Source organism: Adelges cooleyi, unplaced genomic scaffold (genome assembly GCF_023614345.1).
Source record: "Adelges cooleyi isolate 19-005CV unplaced genomic scaffold, UGA_ACOO_1.1 ACOO_flye_CR_arks_rails_tigmint_CR_PRNA_21, whole genome shotgun sequence".
Taxonomy (NCBI): domain Eukaryota; kingdom Metazoa; phylum Arthropoda; class Insecta; order Hemiptera; family Adelgidae; genus Adelges; species Adelges cooleyi.
The window spans coordinates 4,111,942-4,127,227 of record NW_026095871.1 but is presented as its reverse complement, the minus strand read 5'-3'; the positions used below and the strand labels follow the sequence as shown (position 1 = coordinate 4,127,227).

The window sequence follows — 15,286 nt, the reverse complement described above, 5'->3', positions numbered from 1 at the left end:
AACAATTCTACTAATTTACTCTAAGTTATGTTGTTTGTTGTGCACAATTTTTTTGTTAATTAGAAATTAGACGATCTTATAGTTCTAGATCTATTATAGTTAAAAATTTCACCACAGTGTTGTGTATGTTGTCTAGTACAATAAAATATATAGTCGCTTTACACGATTAATATTCTGTACACACAAATTCGCATCTTCGTTTTTTTTTTTTTAAAGGTAACGGGTACTCAAAAGTGATTGTGTACAAATTTCCAAAGTATTATAATGGCGACTTTTCGAAAATTGAAATGTTGTGAAATTTTCTAATTTAAACGTGAAACAAACGACTGAACGAGGTTCATCTACATCCCATTACAGCCTATTTTCCACGCTTTTATATTTTTTTGATTTATGTTAAACCAGGTACTATCGTTATTTAAAAATGCAAAAGTTGGTTGTAAAAGAAGGCTTGCAATGGCCGATTACCTTGTGGTAATCACAAGTAGGTACATAAAAAAAATTGATAGTATTATTAAGTCAACACAAGGTATTACTACGTACGAGGTATTTGATGTAACCGACAAAATATTGCAATTCACTCAACGCAAGGCATTTGCAAATATCAATTACAGGTTAAGAATAATAAATTAATCGCACCTATTTTTATACATTTAATATGTGTGTGCTTATTACACAAAACCTCGGATACTTGAATAAATCATAAGTTCTAGACAAATAACTAGAATTTTATACGCTGTATGTATTGCGTTTAAAACAAATATTATTTATAAGGATATGCCGTGTTTCTTGAATTTCCATTAGCTTAGGTGTATTTATAATTGCAACTTAAACATATAATGTAGGTACGGTTCGGCAAGGTCGAATTTCCCGTGAGTTAACTCTATCAAATATAGAAATACATGATTGTTAAATACTATAAGGTACTATACTCTATCCCATATAAGAAAGGTAGTGTGCAGAAACCAAAAGCCATTTTACTCTCGTATATGCCTGGTAACCAGGAGTATCGTGTTTTGGTTTTTGCGCATTAACCTTTTGGGATAGAGTATAGTTAGTAGAGTATAGGTTATAGGTATTACTACATAATATTCAAACTATAATATAATAACTTTATGAGAAAATAATTGACGATTTTGATAATTTGTTTTATTTTAATTATTAAAATCGGCGATCTACGCGCATTGTAGAAAACCGTCCTCTTTCAAACAAAAAAAAATATCTAAATCCGATCACCTCGAGACGTCATCGCTTTTGTTTCACGTTTTCACGAGCTGAGACCCTTAAAACTATTTAGTATAATGTCAAATTAACAAAAATTGACAAACCTAACCGGCCCATGCTTTATTTTGTATACATATTTTTCGAAGTCGAATGTGAGTGCCGTAGTATTGGTAAGTACTCTGGCGAAATAGCAAAAGTAACGGTCTGTTAAAAAACGGAAAATGATCTTATTTTTACACATTATTATTTATTATTACAATTATTTTGATTACTGTGGTTCTTTTTTCTATTAATTTTCAGCTCTCTTTTCAAGCGTTTTTTGGATAACTCAATTTTAAATTTACACATTTTATGTAAAATTTTCTCAGCTTTCTAAAAAAAAAAATATTTGACAAAATTCTAATATTTTCGACAACACAAAAGTACTTTACGACTACGGTCAAAAAAAAAAAAAAAAAAACAAATTTGAGAATCCATATATTATATCTATTGGCAGTTGTCGTTTAAACGACGAATTTCGATACTTGACGATATTACCATGAGAAACGATATCCGGAAAAAGTTTGACACTTTCCGTGTGCCACACGATGTGCTTAAGTACATACCTCAAACAATGACATCGTTAACACAATACGGTAAATTATGTGAATTACGCGTGTGCGGGGAACTGAAGAAAATTACGCCAACAGTCATAACTAAAGTGGCGGTCATAATATTATCTGTTAAATAATAATAATAGCGTAGCCGTAAGTATTCTTCTTCGACCGCTCGCGGAATCTGGCCGGTCACAAATGGTTGCTCATCAACAGCCTCCGACAATGGGTCCGCGAAAACGACTCCAAGACAAACGCAGCTGTCCCTATACGCTAACTACATGGTAGTGCGAATTATTAAAAATTTCACTTTTTTTGTTTTCCTAGTTTTACGTGACATCCGTATATTGTTCCCTGTCCAATATAAACACACGGGACGGCCGAAAAGCAAACACTGCCGTTGTCGATACCAGAACGCATCTATCTCACAACCGTACTTACCATATACCTACATACCCGACTGTCGCATTAACAAAAAAAAAAAAAAATGGTAAATACTTTTTTGCGGGCTAACCGTATTTTAATGATTATTTGAATTTATTTTTTGTTCCAGGTACTGTTAAAGTCTCCTGCCGTCGTGTTACCGTGCGTTTTGGCTATGGCCCGAGTGGCCGTTAGCGCTCTACCCAATACGTTTGAAATGCCATCCAAGTGAGTGAATTTGTAAATGTTTTAATACTGTACGCAAACAGATAAGTTTCCGAGCCTCGGGTAAGATTAATAAAAAAAAAAAACTTTTACTCAATTACCGTAAATGTCAATAGACACTTAAAGGTTTTCGTTTTCGGAGTTCAGTATACTTATAAGCAATCGTTTGAAAAATATCGATTTTTATTTAGATTTCTTATGATAAATTGAAAAAAATATTTTTGAGCAGACTTGACAGCTCTTTGTAATGACTAATGCAAATGACAGTTCAAGTCGGATCTATCTAAATTTTAATCCAATATTATTAATATAATTTTGAAATGCTAATTTTATTGTTATTTTAGTGGCGTATTGCCGAGTCCCGTTAAATACTTCGAAGGAGTGCAATACGAGAATAAAACAAGTACGGCAGGACGATCTCATGAGCCTAGATTTGGTTATATTCCATCGTCATTCGGTAGTGGAGCATCTAGCGGTTTAGACGTGAGTGTTATTTAATTAAATACATTTACGTACCTACTTTATAAAAACTAAATTTTAATATTAACGAATCGTTCAACTATTGATAACATTATTTGTATTATATTTTCACCATTCAATCCCAATTAGACTGATTTGGTCATCGTATTCCTCTACTTACACTTACAATCATCTTCTATGACCTCCATACTTGCTCAGTTACTCTCATGTAGATGTAGTCTTCATTCCTCATAATATAATTTACAATTACTTTTAACCATTTGTTTTGGCTTTTTATCTCCCTTTCCATATTTTTAATTTTATCCCTCTTATGCTGCTTCTTTATTTTATCTCTTTACAAAACATCATCATAAATCATCTCAATATACATATTTACTCTAATTATTATAAATTTTTGGCCCGTTCTGAAGCACTAGGTCCTTAATTTATTATATATTAATTCCTTATTTTGCTTTTACCAGTAACTCCATTCATCCTGTTTAACATAGCCAATAGTTTATTCTACATTATTTTAGATAATATAGAACAAACTGTTCTAATTGTTTGTCTTATTTTCGACTTCCTCTTAACAATAAAATTACATAGTTATATTATTGCTAACGTCCCGTATTATGAAATCTTTAACATATTATCCTATACCTTAGCCTTTTTTTAGTTTGTTATACTTTATAAATAAGATATTTAGTTTTGCAATAATAACATTATTTATTACTATATACCATATACATATTTTTTTCTAGGGGTATGGTCATGGCAATACGCTAAGCTATGGTCCACAGAAATTTGACATCGGAGGACTTATCGTCGGTGCAGTAATCGGCCTTGGAGTTTTAATACTCATTCCGAAGCTTATCTACATTTTCTTTTCGGCGACCAATCTCTTTGGCTCGGGTAGCAGTGGTTATGGCCATAGTTATGGAAGAAGTAAGCCTAAAGAAAATTATTATTATATTTTGTTAGCTTTTTTTTTTATAACATCATAACTAATCGTATAATGACCTAAACGATTCATAAATAGTACTCTATGCTAGTGGCAAAGGTTCAAGAGAGTCATTTGGGGAGTTTTTAACCCTAGTTTGGGCTTACTATTTATTATTGACTATAGTACTCTCAGCGAACATGCATACACTTTAAATAGATCAATAAATATATTATAACAATAAATAGTTGTATAAATTAACATAAGTATTGTTATTCTAAAGAATTCCCGAACTCCATTTTTGAATTTTTTTTCACGTAAAAAAACAGTGTATCTTCTAAGTTCTACTTTATATCTATTAATAGTACAGTACACGAGTGCTATAGTCAGAGAGATACCGAGAAACAGGGGCACATCTGGGGCATACTTCTTGATTTTTAAGTCATTTTTTTTAAACAAAACTTCGTTCAAATTTATAAATACGAGTATATTAGGTTAATGCAAAGAAACTAAAAATAAATAAAAACTGAAAACAAAATAAAACATGCAAAAATACTTATCATAAAACTTTTTATTTTTCCACTCGGATATATTTAATTTTTTTTATGGAATTAATTTTCTTAATTATTTGTTAATAATATTTATAATTTATTAATATTATGTATTTTGTTATGGAATTTAAAGAAGAATACATAGAGAAAATATGTATTTGTGTGTGTTCCATATACCTAAGTTGCTACAGGTTACTTCACTCCTTCGGTATATACAGGGTCCGGCATAAGTCAGGACACGAAAGTAAAGTTTTATAAAAAGTCGAAAGCTTACTCGAATTCAACATTTTTTTAATTTAATAAATTCTATAGAATGTGCGATTTAAGTGTGCTAAACCATTTTTGGCATACGACGACCTTCGTTGGCGAGTGGCGACACAGGCATCAAGGAGCAAACAAAAACTTCGCATAGTTCGCTCCGTCAATTCCCGTGGAATTGCTGCGATTTCTTCATTAATTGCGGTTTTTAGTTCTTCCAAAATTTTAGGACGATGTTTGTAGACCTCGATAGTGATTAGATACGACTGATAGTGGTTAGATATGTTATAATTTAAAAATGATGTTAAACATTATTTTTTGTAGGTGATGAACTTATCCCAGGAATAAGCGATTTAGCTAAGAAATTTGAAGACTCGATGGCAAAATATAATATAAATACAACAGAATGTATGCAAAAAGCACTATGCACGTATATTCAAACTACCTCCCAAGCTAAAGGAAGATCTGAGGGGGTTAGCAGTTTTGTGGATAGCGCTGTAAGCGCGTTAACAAAGTAAGTTTCCAATAAGTACAGCTTTACCTTACCTACACTTACTTAGCCATGTATGAAGTACTACACATACAATTTTAAGAAATGTTTATCTATAAAACATTTATTTTACTTTTGTAGAAGTTCTGTAATGAACTTTATAATAGATGGCTCCAAGTTCAAGTCAGCTTTAGAGACTGGGAGAAATGGCGAATGTGGACAGACTTACACACAGTGTCCATTTAACCAAGAAAGCCTCGTTATGTTTTTGAGACAAATTTCAACAAAATCATGATTTTTTTTTATAAAAAATTTTATAATTGCACTTGTATTAAGATCCACTGTTCATTAGTTTAAATTTGTTTTGATAAAGATAAATTAAATACCAATTATAACGATTGTTAATCTTTGACTGTTCAACACTTCAACCTTATTACTTACAACATAACTAGGTACTCGTCTTAGATTTTTTTTGTTACACCATTACTCATCTAATTCCCTACTTAATAAATCCTCATATTCAGTAAGAAGTAAAAATCCGGTAATAACTTAGGTAGGTAATAGGTGAAATTGTATTCAAGTAATGATTACCAAAGTACATAAAAAAGAAATAATATAATACAATTTTTACATTTTATTAGTTTCCTTATATACTGCATTGAACTGTTCAAATATACCTATGCAAAAGTTCTACATCCGATTACGAGGTTGAGAATGATCAATATTGGACAAGTGATGATTTCCATTTATTCCTTTTGTAGTAAATTGGTAAAAATAAACCTGACAGTATATTATCCTAAACAACAGTATTTCTGACAAAACATATTTGTTTAAATTATTTTTATTACAATGATGCTATTTAACTGCCAATTGTCCTTTTTGCTAGTTTCGGTATTCATGTTTTTTTTTAAACATACTATCTATTATGTACTATTTTTGTTACAGCACAATTGTATTTTTGCATTATAAATGTGTTATAAAAATATAAACAGTCACTAATCTTAGTGTCAAGTTACCTTGATTTATTGTAAAATGTTATATTTAAAGCTTAAAAATATAAAATTAAAAAAAATGACTACTGAATGACCAAATAACTAGAAACAATGAAAATTTAACAAATCTTAACAACTAAGTAAATAGACTAGACTAAATAGCCGATTTTAATAAATTTTTTTTCCAACATTTTGCAAACTGTATTTGATATAATAAATAATAACAAAGTTTGTAAGTATACAGCTAATATTTATTACATTTTAAATATTTAACATCAACTGTCCAGTTCTTGCCATTCAATTGCTTTTTCTGCCATTTGTATTATTCCATTTTTAGATTTATTACCACCAATGAAACCAGTAGCATGGCAAAATATACAATCATCCACTCCGGAAACTTGACTAAGTTCGTTGTCTCGTAATCCCCACCAGCTCTTTGGTAAAGGTTTTCGTAATTCGAAGGATTTAGGTGTTAGAGGCATAGCTTGAATTCTCCAATTCCCGTTAGAATCGCTAAAAATGATAAAATCAATTTTAGGATTAAGGTCATCACCAAGTTCTTCTTCCAGTATGAAATAGTGTTCTTTCCACGGACAAAAAGTAATTAATTCTAATACACGCCCAGATGGGTGAGTTTTGAATCGTTTCTCGAGCGATTTAACTATTATTGTCCTGGCCGGCAACCAATTTTGAAATGTATAAAGTACAGTTTCGGTGAATTCAGCACCAATCATTTTAATTGCTTTTTCAAACGCAGCCATTTCATCAAATTCACCAACATGATTCCATTGTTTGTTCAATGTGCCTACTCGACTACTCAAATTAGTATTTATATTGTATTTTGGCATACCATCACATATAGAAACGCCGTTATCAATAGCATCAATTTCTTGAACAAATGATTCATATACTTTTAAATAAATAGTGTTTAAATCATTCTCTTGTATGTCCTTGTTAATTACCTTGGCTAATACTTCACGGCCATAATGGCAATAGACAAGCCCTGCACTACTCAGTTTTGTAGTCCATTTGGCATTCGGAACCAATGTGCTCATAGAATGGTTGAACGATTTCTGATGGTGGTCGTACCGACGTTTACTATGGTCGTACACAGCGCCGACGTCAATGACAATATCACATTCATTCAATAAATTCTCGTCTCGTGTACGAATTATTTCCAAATTTGGATACAGTAATCTCAACATATACGAACCAAATGCTTCATCACAATGAAATTGACCGTTGTGCGTTCCCAGTTTTTTTGGGAGAAATTTAGTTACTAAACTCATGTTGTGTATTTCCTTAAAATTGGTGCCAGTATATTATACGTAGAAAATTATTTAAATTGGATATCAATTTCACGTTTTACAATAAATTCAGCAAAATACTAACTACAATAAAATTTATATTTTGAAAACGCGTTACGTATAACAGACAGCAGTTATCGGTTATGTTACCTTATCAGTTATCACTTATTTTTATTTTAAACAATTTTTTTATCACTGTTATCACTAAACGGTTTTTGTTCAGATGTATTGTCTTTGATTACGTAGACCGTGGTTACAAGTTAAATTGAAAGAATTTTACAATACTATGTAGACGCTTCACGCTAGACTTCTCAGTCAAAACTCAAAACTATTTTGTGAATAAAATTTCATTTTTAATATACAAGCTAGCTTTCTTGCTTATTATTATTAAACACGACTTTTTTTTAAATTTCCATACAGCAAGCCATCACTTACTAGATATATTTCATAATTATTACTTAGTAATAATACAAATTATGCTAAAGAAGCTCTTTTCTACAGCAGTAAAATTTAAAATCAAAGATACATTTTTAAGTAGTTTTAACGAATATAATTGAGACAAAAAGTGTATACAATTATTTAAAACTCACACTGTAATACGATTATAATGTGTATGTCCTTCAAAATTTAATTAGGTACGCATTAATACGCAAAAAAAAAGGTGTATGAAAATTGATTTTTCCAATTACTTTTTAAAACCATACAAAAACTTGTTTTAATTTTAAGATCATTAATTATCTTGAGTTACAATATTAAATTAAGAATCATTATTAAAGATCATTTACGAATAAACACATAATTAACTAGTCTCCATAGGTTCGTCTTGTTCCTTGTAATGTCTGTATTCTGGTTTTAACTCCCACATATTCTTGTGTGGATGTTTAAGATTATAATTACACACTTCTTTCAAAATTTCTTTTAAGTACACCACTGGTTGTTTAGTTAATGTTACTAAATCTTTGATATTGTAATATTGATGTTTTTCAAATGCCTTAAACAACATTGCCATAACAGAATCTTTATCGTCACGTGCCTTTTTGCCTTCAGACTTCTTTTTCTCATTATACTCGATGTTGTGTTTATGATCTGATATAGGCTTGAAGTTTTGGACCACTTTGTCTAATTTCTGCACTTGTCGTGTAGGAATGTGTGCTTTTTTTATAGCTGTTTTTTTCAAATCCATATACACCTAATAATAAAATTTAGCATTAAAAACTTGTTATTGAAAGCACATAGAAAAATATAACTCATTACTTGATCTCCAATTGGCCGACATTCTAATTTTTGGCTGATTTTTCCTTCTATACTTAGTTTATCTGTTTCCTGAACAATTGCATCTGGGTTATATGGTATACTATATTCTGATAATACACCAATAGTTTGACCAGTAAAGTGTGATACATCTAATTTGAAAGATTTGGGAATAGGCTCCGTGTTTTTATCACCTTCCAAGCATAAAACAGCTTCTGATAGGTGAAGTGATATATCTGGTCTTTTGCCTGGATGTTTTTGGACCTTGATTTTTCCAACTTCTAAGCTACTCGGAGCAATATCCCATTTGTCGGCAACATACTTTGGTACCTTGACGAGCCACAATGATGTTGTTGCATTATTTACGTCAAGCAACCCACTCATATTCTGTAAACAATAATGATAAAATTGACAAATTATCAACTATAACAAATGAAAGGTTAATTTAGGGAGATTATGGTGGACTAGGTTTGTGCAGTTGTGCTTAGAGAATAAATCACAGTGAATCCACAAAGACAGACCCTAAAAAAATCAGAAAACAGTTTCCTTTTGGCCTCAAGCGATACAGACTACACAGGTTTCACTATAAAAGAAGATGCGTATTATTGTAACTAACAGTAAAAATACCTTTAGCATATATACTATATTTATACATACCTCTCTATTTTAATTCAAACCTGAGTGATGAGTAGTTTTATTTTCAAGAAATGTAAAAATTGCGATTTTATTTTTCAATACATATTATCAACAACAAATGTAAATGCTTTTATGAAAAAAATTGGAGGAAAAATAAATATTTATGAATTGTAGATTGAAATTTGTACCTACCCTGACCGCATTGCAAATACAAACAAAACAGTAAACGATTGGAAATCTAAAATGTCTTTCCTTTATCAACTTCGGTTGTCATCATCGGTGTTAACTGTTAACACTTATCTCGTTATCAGTATATAGCAGTAACTCTTTGGAATGCCGAATGTGCTTGTGTAGTTTTTACAAAATACTTGTTATTCGCTTATGCCGTTACTTTTCAATACATTTCCGGTTAAAAAAAAAGAGTGCTATAAATTACAGCTGTAACTATTTGATTTACAGTACTTTTCATAATTAGATATATATTTATAAATTTTCCCATTTTTTTATTGTCTTAAATTGTTTTTGTCGGTTAAATTGTTTAGTCGTTGAACATGTATTCGAATCAGTATCCACAGCAATATCCCCAATACAATCAACAATACCAGCAATACCCTCAAAACTATTATCAAATGTACAATTATAGCCAACCACCGCCCGCCGTGACAAATACGTACAACGTACCACCGACGACTCAAAATGCTACAACATTTATAAGTCAAAACGTGCCGGTTCAACAACCTAAGGTTTCTTCTCCCAGTCAAAACGTCACCAGTCTGTGGATGGGTAGTGTATGTTTATTGTGACATTTAAAAAAGTACATTTCTTAATGTGATTATTATTTTACAGTTAGAACCTTATATGACCGAGAGTTTTATTACGGCTGCATTTCAAAAAATGGGCGAGTATCCAAAAAATGTTAAATTGATGAGAAATAAAAATACTGGAGAGACTGCTGGATATGCGTTTGTTGACTTTTATGATCCAGTATCTGTAATGCACAAACTTAATGGAAAATACATTCCTGGCACTAATCCTGTAAGTTCTAATAATTTTGTGATTACACAGTCATTAAAAATAATCCAATATTTTCCTATCTAAAATAAATTATAGACTGTGGTTATAACTAGATACAATTAAATTAAAATTAAAACTTAATAAATTATTATTGAAAATGTAAAATTGTTACTTTACTCATTTTTTGTTGATACTTAAATTATTAAAATGTTATTAGTAATATATTTTATTAATTTTTCATTATTACACAGTTCATTATAAATAATACCTTATTTAAGTACCTAGTAAAAAAAAAAAATTACATCGTATTTATAAATTTGTATAGTTGTTGAAATGCTACTATTAAAGAATTTTAATCAAATATAAATTATTAGTAGAATAGTATAACAGGTTTACTTTATTTTAGGTATATTGTAGAATCATTAAACAAAATATTTAAAAATCACTTTTTTATGTGCAATTTGGCTATTACAACGATTGAATTTGTTTATGATATTGCTTATCTAATATTAAACTATTTGTAAATACTTGAATTATTACATACAACTGACGTATCATTAAGAAGATTTTCAGTATGCTCTTGTCCAATGACTAATAATTGTTTGTGCAAACTGCAATGACTTGAAAATAAAGAGTATAAAAATTATGAATTAATATAAGTTTATTTTATAAAATGTGAGTGTTTGTTACAGCCTGTTAGATTTAAACTCAACCATGCAGGAAATCCAGGAAAAACTGGAGTGAGTGAACGAGATTTCTCCGTATGGCTAGGCGAACTAAGCTCTGATGTCGATGACTATCAGTTGTATAAAACATTTGCATGTCGCTATCAGTCCATACGTACAGCAAAAGGTGATATTTGTGAATGTAAAACTATAATTTTGTAATAATTTATTGCGTGCTTACAGTGGTATTGGATAGTGCTGGCTATAGCAAAGGGTATGGATTTATTCGATTTGGCAGTGAAGAAGAACAAAAACACTGTCTTAACAACATGAATGGATTTCCAGGATTGGGTTCTAAACCTATTAAAGTCAGCAGTGTTATTCCAAAATCAGAACGTCACGTTGTTGTGTAAGATAAAAACTTAAAACATAAAAATATGTTAACAGTCCTAAAAAGCTCTTATTTCAATTTAATTGAAATGCCTTATACATCTTTTTAGTCCATATTTATTATTATTCCCCTGTGGGTGGGGGCCAGAATACACCCACGGCAGTCCATGCCCTTGTAAAAGGCGACCAAAATGGACCTAGCAATGGGCAGCAACATTGTTAGTATCAAGTATAGATTTATCTATATTTGAATACAGTGCTTGACTTGAGAAAAAAGTAGTAGAGGTACTACACCCCCCTTTAATGTCGTGAAACATTAATAAAAAACCATTAAACAAAACAGAATAATAGAAAAATGATCTAAGTATAACTTGTCTTATTACAAACAGTTACAAACTTTTTTTTATATAATTTAATCATTTTTCATTTTTTTAAATCTTTAATCTTCATTTAAAAGATTCCACGGTACGATTGATTAATTGTAAATATAAGTACAATTGTACAGGGTGATTACAAAAGAATAAGTCAGTTTCAAAAATCTATATTTTGTAAACGGTATAAACTACAGAGCTGCTCGACCTCTTAAAATGGCCACTGTAACCTCAAGTTAGATTAGGTTACTGCTAGAATAAAATCCACACACAACCCTGGAACACTTAAGAGACTCGCCAAAAGTTAACGTGTTTTGCACAATGTCTCATGAGAAAGTGTATAGACCATTTTTATTTTAATGAAGCCACTGTTACAGGCAACTCTTTCCTTTAAATGTTAGAAGATTGGCCATGTGATATTTTTGTGGGGATACGTCAAGGGAAAGTCTTTGTGCCGCCATTGCTTGTGAACATTGAAGATTTGAAGGCACACATAACTTTGGCCGTGCAGACAGTAACTACTAACATGCTCCACAGAGGTATTTGCATACCGACTTGACATTGTTCGGGTTACTCAAGGAGGACACATTAAACATTTATGATTTTTTTTATTTTTAAAAAAACTTGAGATTATAGCGGTCATTTTAAGAGGTCGTGCAACTCTGTAGCTTGTACCGTTTACAAAATACAAATATTTGAAACCGACGTATTCTTTTGTAATCGCCCGGTATTTAATTAATGACGGTACTTTTCTAGACAGCGTATTTAAAGTTTAAACGGGCAAACGGAGCGATTAGTTCCATCAAATCGCGGTAACGTTTCGCAACGAGACCAACAACATGACGATTGACGGGCATGAACGGGAAACGTTTTGCCGCCGCGTAGTCACTGATAAGTGATAATGAAATATTGATAGTAAAATAAAATTTACGTATCAGATATGAGATATCAATACATTTTGTAAATATTAGAACATTTTTTAAGATTTATATATTTAACACAAACATTTAAGTTCAGTAACTTTATAAATATAGGTAAGACTAAATAACAACCCGTCCTATGCGTTCCCCTTTAAAAAAGAAGGAGGGGTACGCTAGAATATCCAAAAAATTAGTTGAGATACTCAGTCCTCCTGCGCCCCCCCCCCCCCAAGGCTAGCACTGCTTGAATAACATCCCTTAGTAATAGGAGATGCCATTGCGATGCAGAAGGCAACGGGAAACCACTGCATTAATTTTCCCAAAGATCAAGCAATGAATGTTAAACATAAGAATGAGAAAAACCAGATTTGCAACGACAAGGCAAGGCCTTTAGTAGAGAAGAAGAATTTATTATTAATAACCTAATTTAGTGTTAAAAACGACGTTATACACCCAAAAGTTTTTATCATGCTAGTTTTGCTTGTATTATGAAATCAAAATAAAATGTGTTTTTGAAGTGAATGCCATAACCGTTTAAAAAATAAACTATTACCAGTTCAATTTTTTTTCCATTATTAAATATTAAAAAATATTTAATTGGATATGATATTTCTTCCAAAATGTCAAAAAAATGTTTACTTCATTTTGCTCTAAAATCATCGTGGAGTGAGTAAAACGTGATCCTATAATTACAATAGTAATAATGAAAACGTTATTGATTGTCAGTTAAAATAAAGAATCTTAGTTATTATACTAATAAATCACAGCTATAACAGTTTTGACTTTAACTTAAGATCTTTTTGAAAATTGTAAGTTTTATAAATCAATATTCAACCTAATTAATTGTTTATTAGTCCTCTGCCTAAGATTAGGGAAGAGGACGTAAGTGTGTTTGAAATTGGTACACTGTTAATAAATATATTTTTACAAAACAATTTTTTCATGTCATGAATTTTAGACTGTTTTACTATCATTGGCTGGATTTCTATTTTATTAGATTCTTTTTTTTTTTTTTAACTATAAACAAAATATTCATTTATTTTAAACTTACTATTATCACAGTCAATGGTGATAAGTTATTCGATTTGTAAAGTTTATTATAAATTAAATGTAAAAAGAAACCATTATCTCCGTTTTTTAGTTTTAGTATTCCAACATTTTTTTTACGCTATTATTATTTAAATTACTGTTTTGCTTCTGCTATTTATGTTAATAAATTATGGCCTATGATTTAGACATTTACTATTACATTTATTATTAACCCTGTTGTTAGCGCTGAAGATGACAACATCGTTGTCGTAATACGTGTACACAAGAAGTGTATAATTTTTATGGTTTAGGGTTCAAGTAAATTTTATATCTTTACTATATATTTAAGAGTCTGTTGTTAGCGCTGAAGATGATAACATCTTAAAATGTTATTAATAAAATTCATAAAAATAAAAGGACATGTAAAAGAAAATCAGTTTTTTGAGTTTCCTGAAAAATTTTAATTTTCCGAAATGAGCCCTTATCGAAATTCCCAATTCATTTAAAACGGAAGTTTTTAATATCTTATTCCATGGTATTTATTTGAAAGAAAATACACTTTTTGTGTTTTTATTTAAATTTTGTAATTACAATTAGTATTGACTAATCGAGTTTCAATGAGGATATTATCATATTCACTACTTGTACTGTTTCAGCGCTTCGAATGAATCTCAAGGATACAAGTCAAGTCAGGATTATGGACAATATTTCGAAACTAACTACTGGCATCGATATTCCATGTGGAATCAGACACAAAATCAAAAATGTGTACCAAAACCAGAGTCGGTGAATGAAACGCCAGCTGTTAAAACCAGTGGAAACCTTACTCTTGTGGGTAAGTAACATTAAGTCAACTAATCAGTTGATATAAGTTTATGTATATTTTAAAATTTGTTAATCAAACAAATTTTGGAACTTTTTCAGATTATAAAAAGACAATCGACGTCGATGCGTTAAATAAAGAACTCATTTCACAAGACTATAATCTTTGGGATGCATTAGAAAGTTCAAAATGGTTACCACTAGACACTATTGAAGTTATTTAAATTAATATCTAATTCCTATTTTTTGTTTTAAATAACTACAAATTTAAATTTAAAGTGTTACAGAAAAGCTCAAACTTTTAAATATCTTTTTATTTCCATAATCATTATTTTGAAAATTGTATAAATCGCTTAGAAACTATTTCTAAATTTAACCTATTCGTGAAATCATCTATGTTTTGAAGTTCAATAACAATGATGTTTACTATTATAATACATTATATAAGTAGTTAATTTACAACGTTTGAGAAAGTATATAAAAAGGTTTAGGTTTAATGTAATATTATCTGAAATGCCAGTATATTATAATAAGCGATTTTGAATTTAATATTAACTTAAAATTATAATTAAGTACATTGATATTTATTGTATTTTATTAGTGGAAAAGTTGTACAGCAAGAGATTTTTATTATTATTATCACTATTACTAAATTTTAATTGTAAAACAAGGACGACAATTATTTTTCTTTACCTAATAATTTCAACTTTTTTATATTATTGCGATGTT

At 30.2% G+C, this 15,286-nt stretch overlaps 4 protein-coding genes across 7 annotated transcripts; 2 read left to right on the top strand and 2 right to left on the bottom strand.

Moving 5' to 3' along the window:
- The first annotated feature begins 2,021 nt into the window (after positions 1-2,021).
- On the top strand, positions 2,022-5,584 carry LOC126834281 (uncharacterized). Its single transcript, XM_050566086.1, has 6 exons — positions 2,022-2,304; positions 2,368-2,465; positions 2,807-2,945; positions 3,683-3,866; positions 4,995-5,184; positions 5,302-5,584. The coding sequence occupies exons 1-6, from the start codon at positions 2,302-2,304 to the stop codon at positions 5,453-5,455; spliced, it is 768 nt and encodes a 255-aa protein (XP_050422043.1). The 5' UTR covers positions 2,022-2,301; the 3' UTR covers positions 5,456-5,584.
- Positions 5,585-6,381: 797 nt separating this feature from the next.
- On the bottom strand, positions 6,382-7,613 carry LOC126834280 (MYG1 exonuclease). The gene has a single exon (XM_050566085.1). It carries the CDS (start codon positions 7,439-7,441, stop codon positions 6,428-6,430), a length of 1,014 nt encoding a protein of 337 aa, XP_050422042.1. The 5' UTR covers positions 7,442-7,613; the 3' UTR covers positions 6,382-6,427.
- A 418-nt stretch (positions 7,614-8,031) lies between these two features.
- On the bottom strand, positions 8,032-9,633 carry LOC126834627 (general transcription factor IIF subunit 2). 3 transcript variants are annotated; one of them, XM_050566703.1, is made up of 4 exons: positions 9,368-9,532; positions 9,232-9,293; positions 8,714-9,097; positions 8,032-8,648 (listed from the first exon to the last, which is right to left on the bottom strand). In XM_050566703.1, exons 3-4 carry the CDS (start codon positions 9,092-9,094, stop codon positions 8,259-8,261), a joined length of 771 nt encoding a protein of 256 aa, XP_050422660.1. In that variant the 5' UTR covers positions 9,095-9,097; positions 9,232-9,293; positions 9,368-9,532; the 3' UTR covers positions 8,032-8,258. The 3 variants fall into 3 exon arrangements, with proteins under 3 accessions (XP_050422660.1, XP_050422661.1, XP_050422659.1); XM_050566704.1 differs by lacking the exons at positions 9,232-9,293; positions 9,368-9,532 and adding an exon at positions 9,539-9,633; XM_050566702.1 differs by lacking the exon at positions 9,232-9,293.
- A 35-nt stretch (positions 9,634-9,668) lies between these two features.
- Positions 9,669-14,967, top strand: LOC126834626 (tRNA selenocysteine 1-associated protein 1-like). Of its 2 annotated transcripts, XM_050566701.1 has the most exons (7): positions 9,669-9,786; positions 9,889-10,134; positions 10,193-10,381; positions 11,053-11,212; positions 11,269-11,434; positions 14,392-14,570; positions 14,660-14,967. In XM_050566701.1, exons 2-7 carry the CDS (start codon positions 9,898-9,900, stop codon positions 14,779-14,781), a joined length of 1,053 nt encoding a protein of 350 aa, XP_050422658.1. In that variant the 5' UTR covers positions 9,669-9,786; positions 9,889-9,897; the 3' UTR covers positions 14,782-14,967. The 2 variants fall into 2 exon arrangements, with proteins under 2 accessions (XP_050422658.1, XP_050422657.1); XM_050566700.1 differs by having other exon boundaries at positions 9,689-10,134; positions 14,660-14,966.
- Positions 14,968-15,286: the final 319 nt, after the last annotated feature.

Bases quoted from the DNA above. Each gene is read 5' to 3' on its own strand.
- LOC126834281 (XM_050566086.1), top strand. The intron at 2,466-2,806 runs GTGAGTGAATTT...TTGTTATTTTAG, and splicing joins ACGTTTGAAATGCCATCCAA to TGGCGTATTGCCGAGTCCCG. The intron at 2,946-3,682 runs GTGAGTGTTATT...ATTTTTTTCTAG, and splicing joins GAGCATCTAGCGGTTTAGAC to GGGTATGGTCATGGCAATAC.
- LOC126834280 (XM_050566085.1), bottom strand. From the start codon at position 7,441: ATGAGTTTAGTAACTAAATTTCTCCCAAAAAAACTGGGAACGCACAAC.
- LOC126834627 (XM_050566704.1), bottom strand. From the start codon at position 9,094: ATGAGTGGGTTGCTTGACGTAAATAATGCAACAACATCATTGTGGCTC. The intron at 8,649-8,713 runs GTAATGAGTTAT...TTTTATTATTAG, and splicing joins GTCGGCCAATTGGAGATCAA to GTGTATATGGATTTGAAAAA.
- LOC126834626 (XM_050566701.1), top strand. From the start codon at position 9,898: ATGTATTCGAATCAGTATCCACAGCAATATCCCCAATACAATCAACAA. The intron at 10,382-11,052 runs GTAAGTTCTAAT...TGTTTGTTACAG, and splicing joins ACATTCCTGGCACTAATCCT to CCTGTTAGATTTAAACTCAA. The intron at 14,571-14,659 runs GTAAGTAACATT...GAACTTTTTCAG, and splicing joins TGGAAACCTTACTCTTGTGG to ATTATAAAAAGACAATCGAC.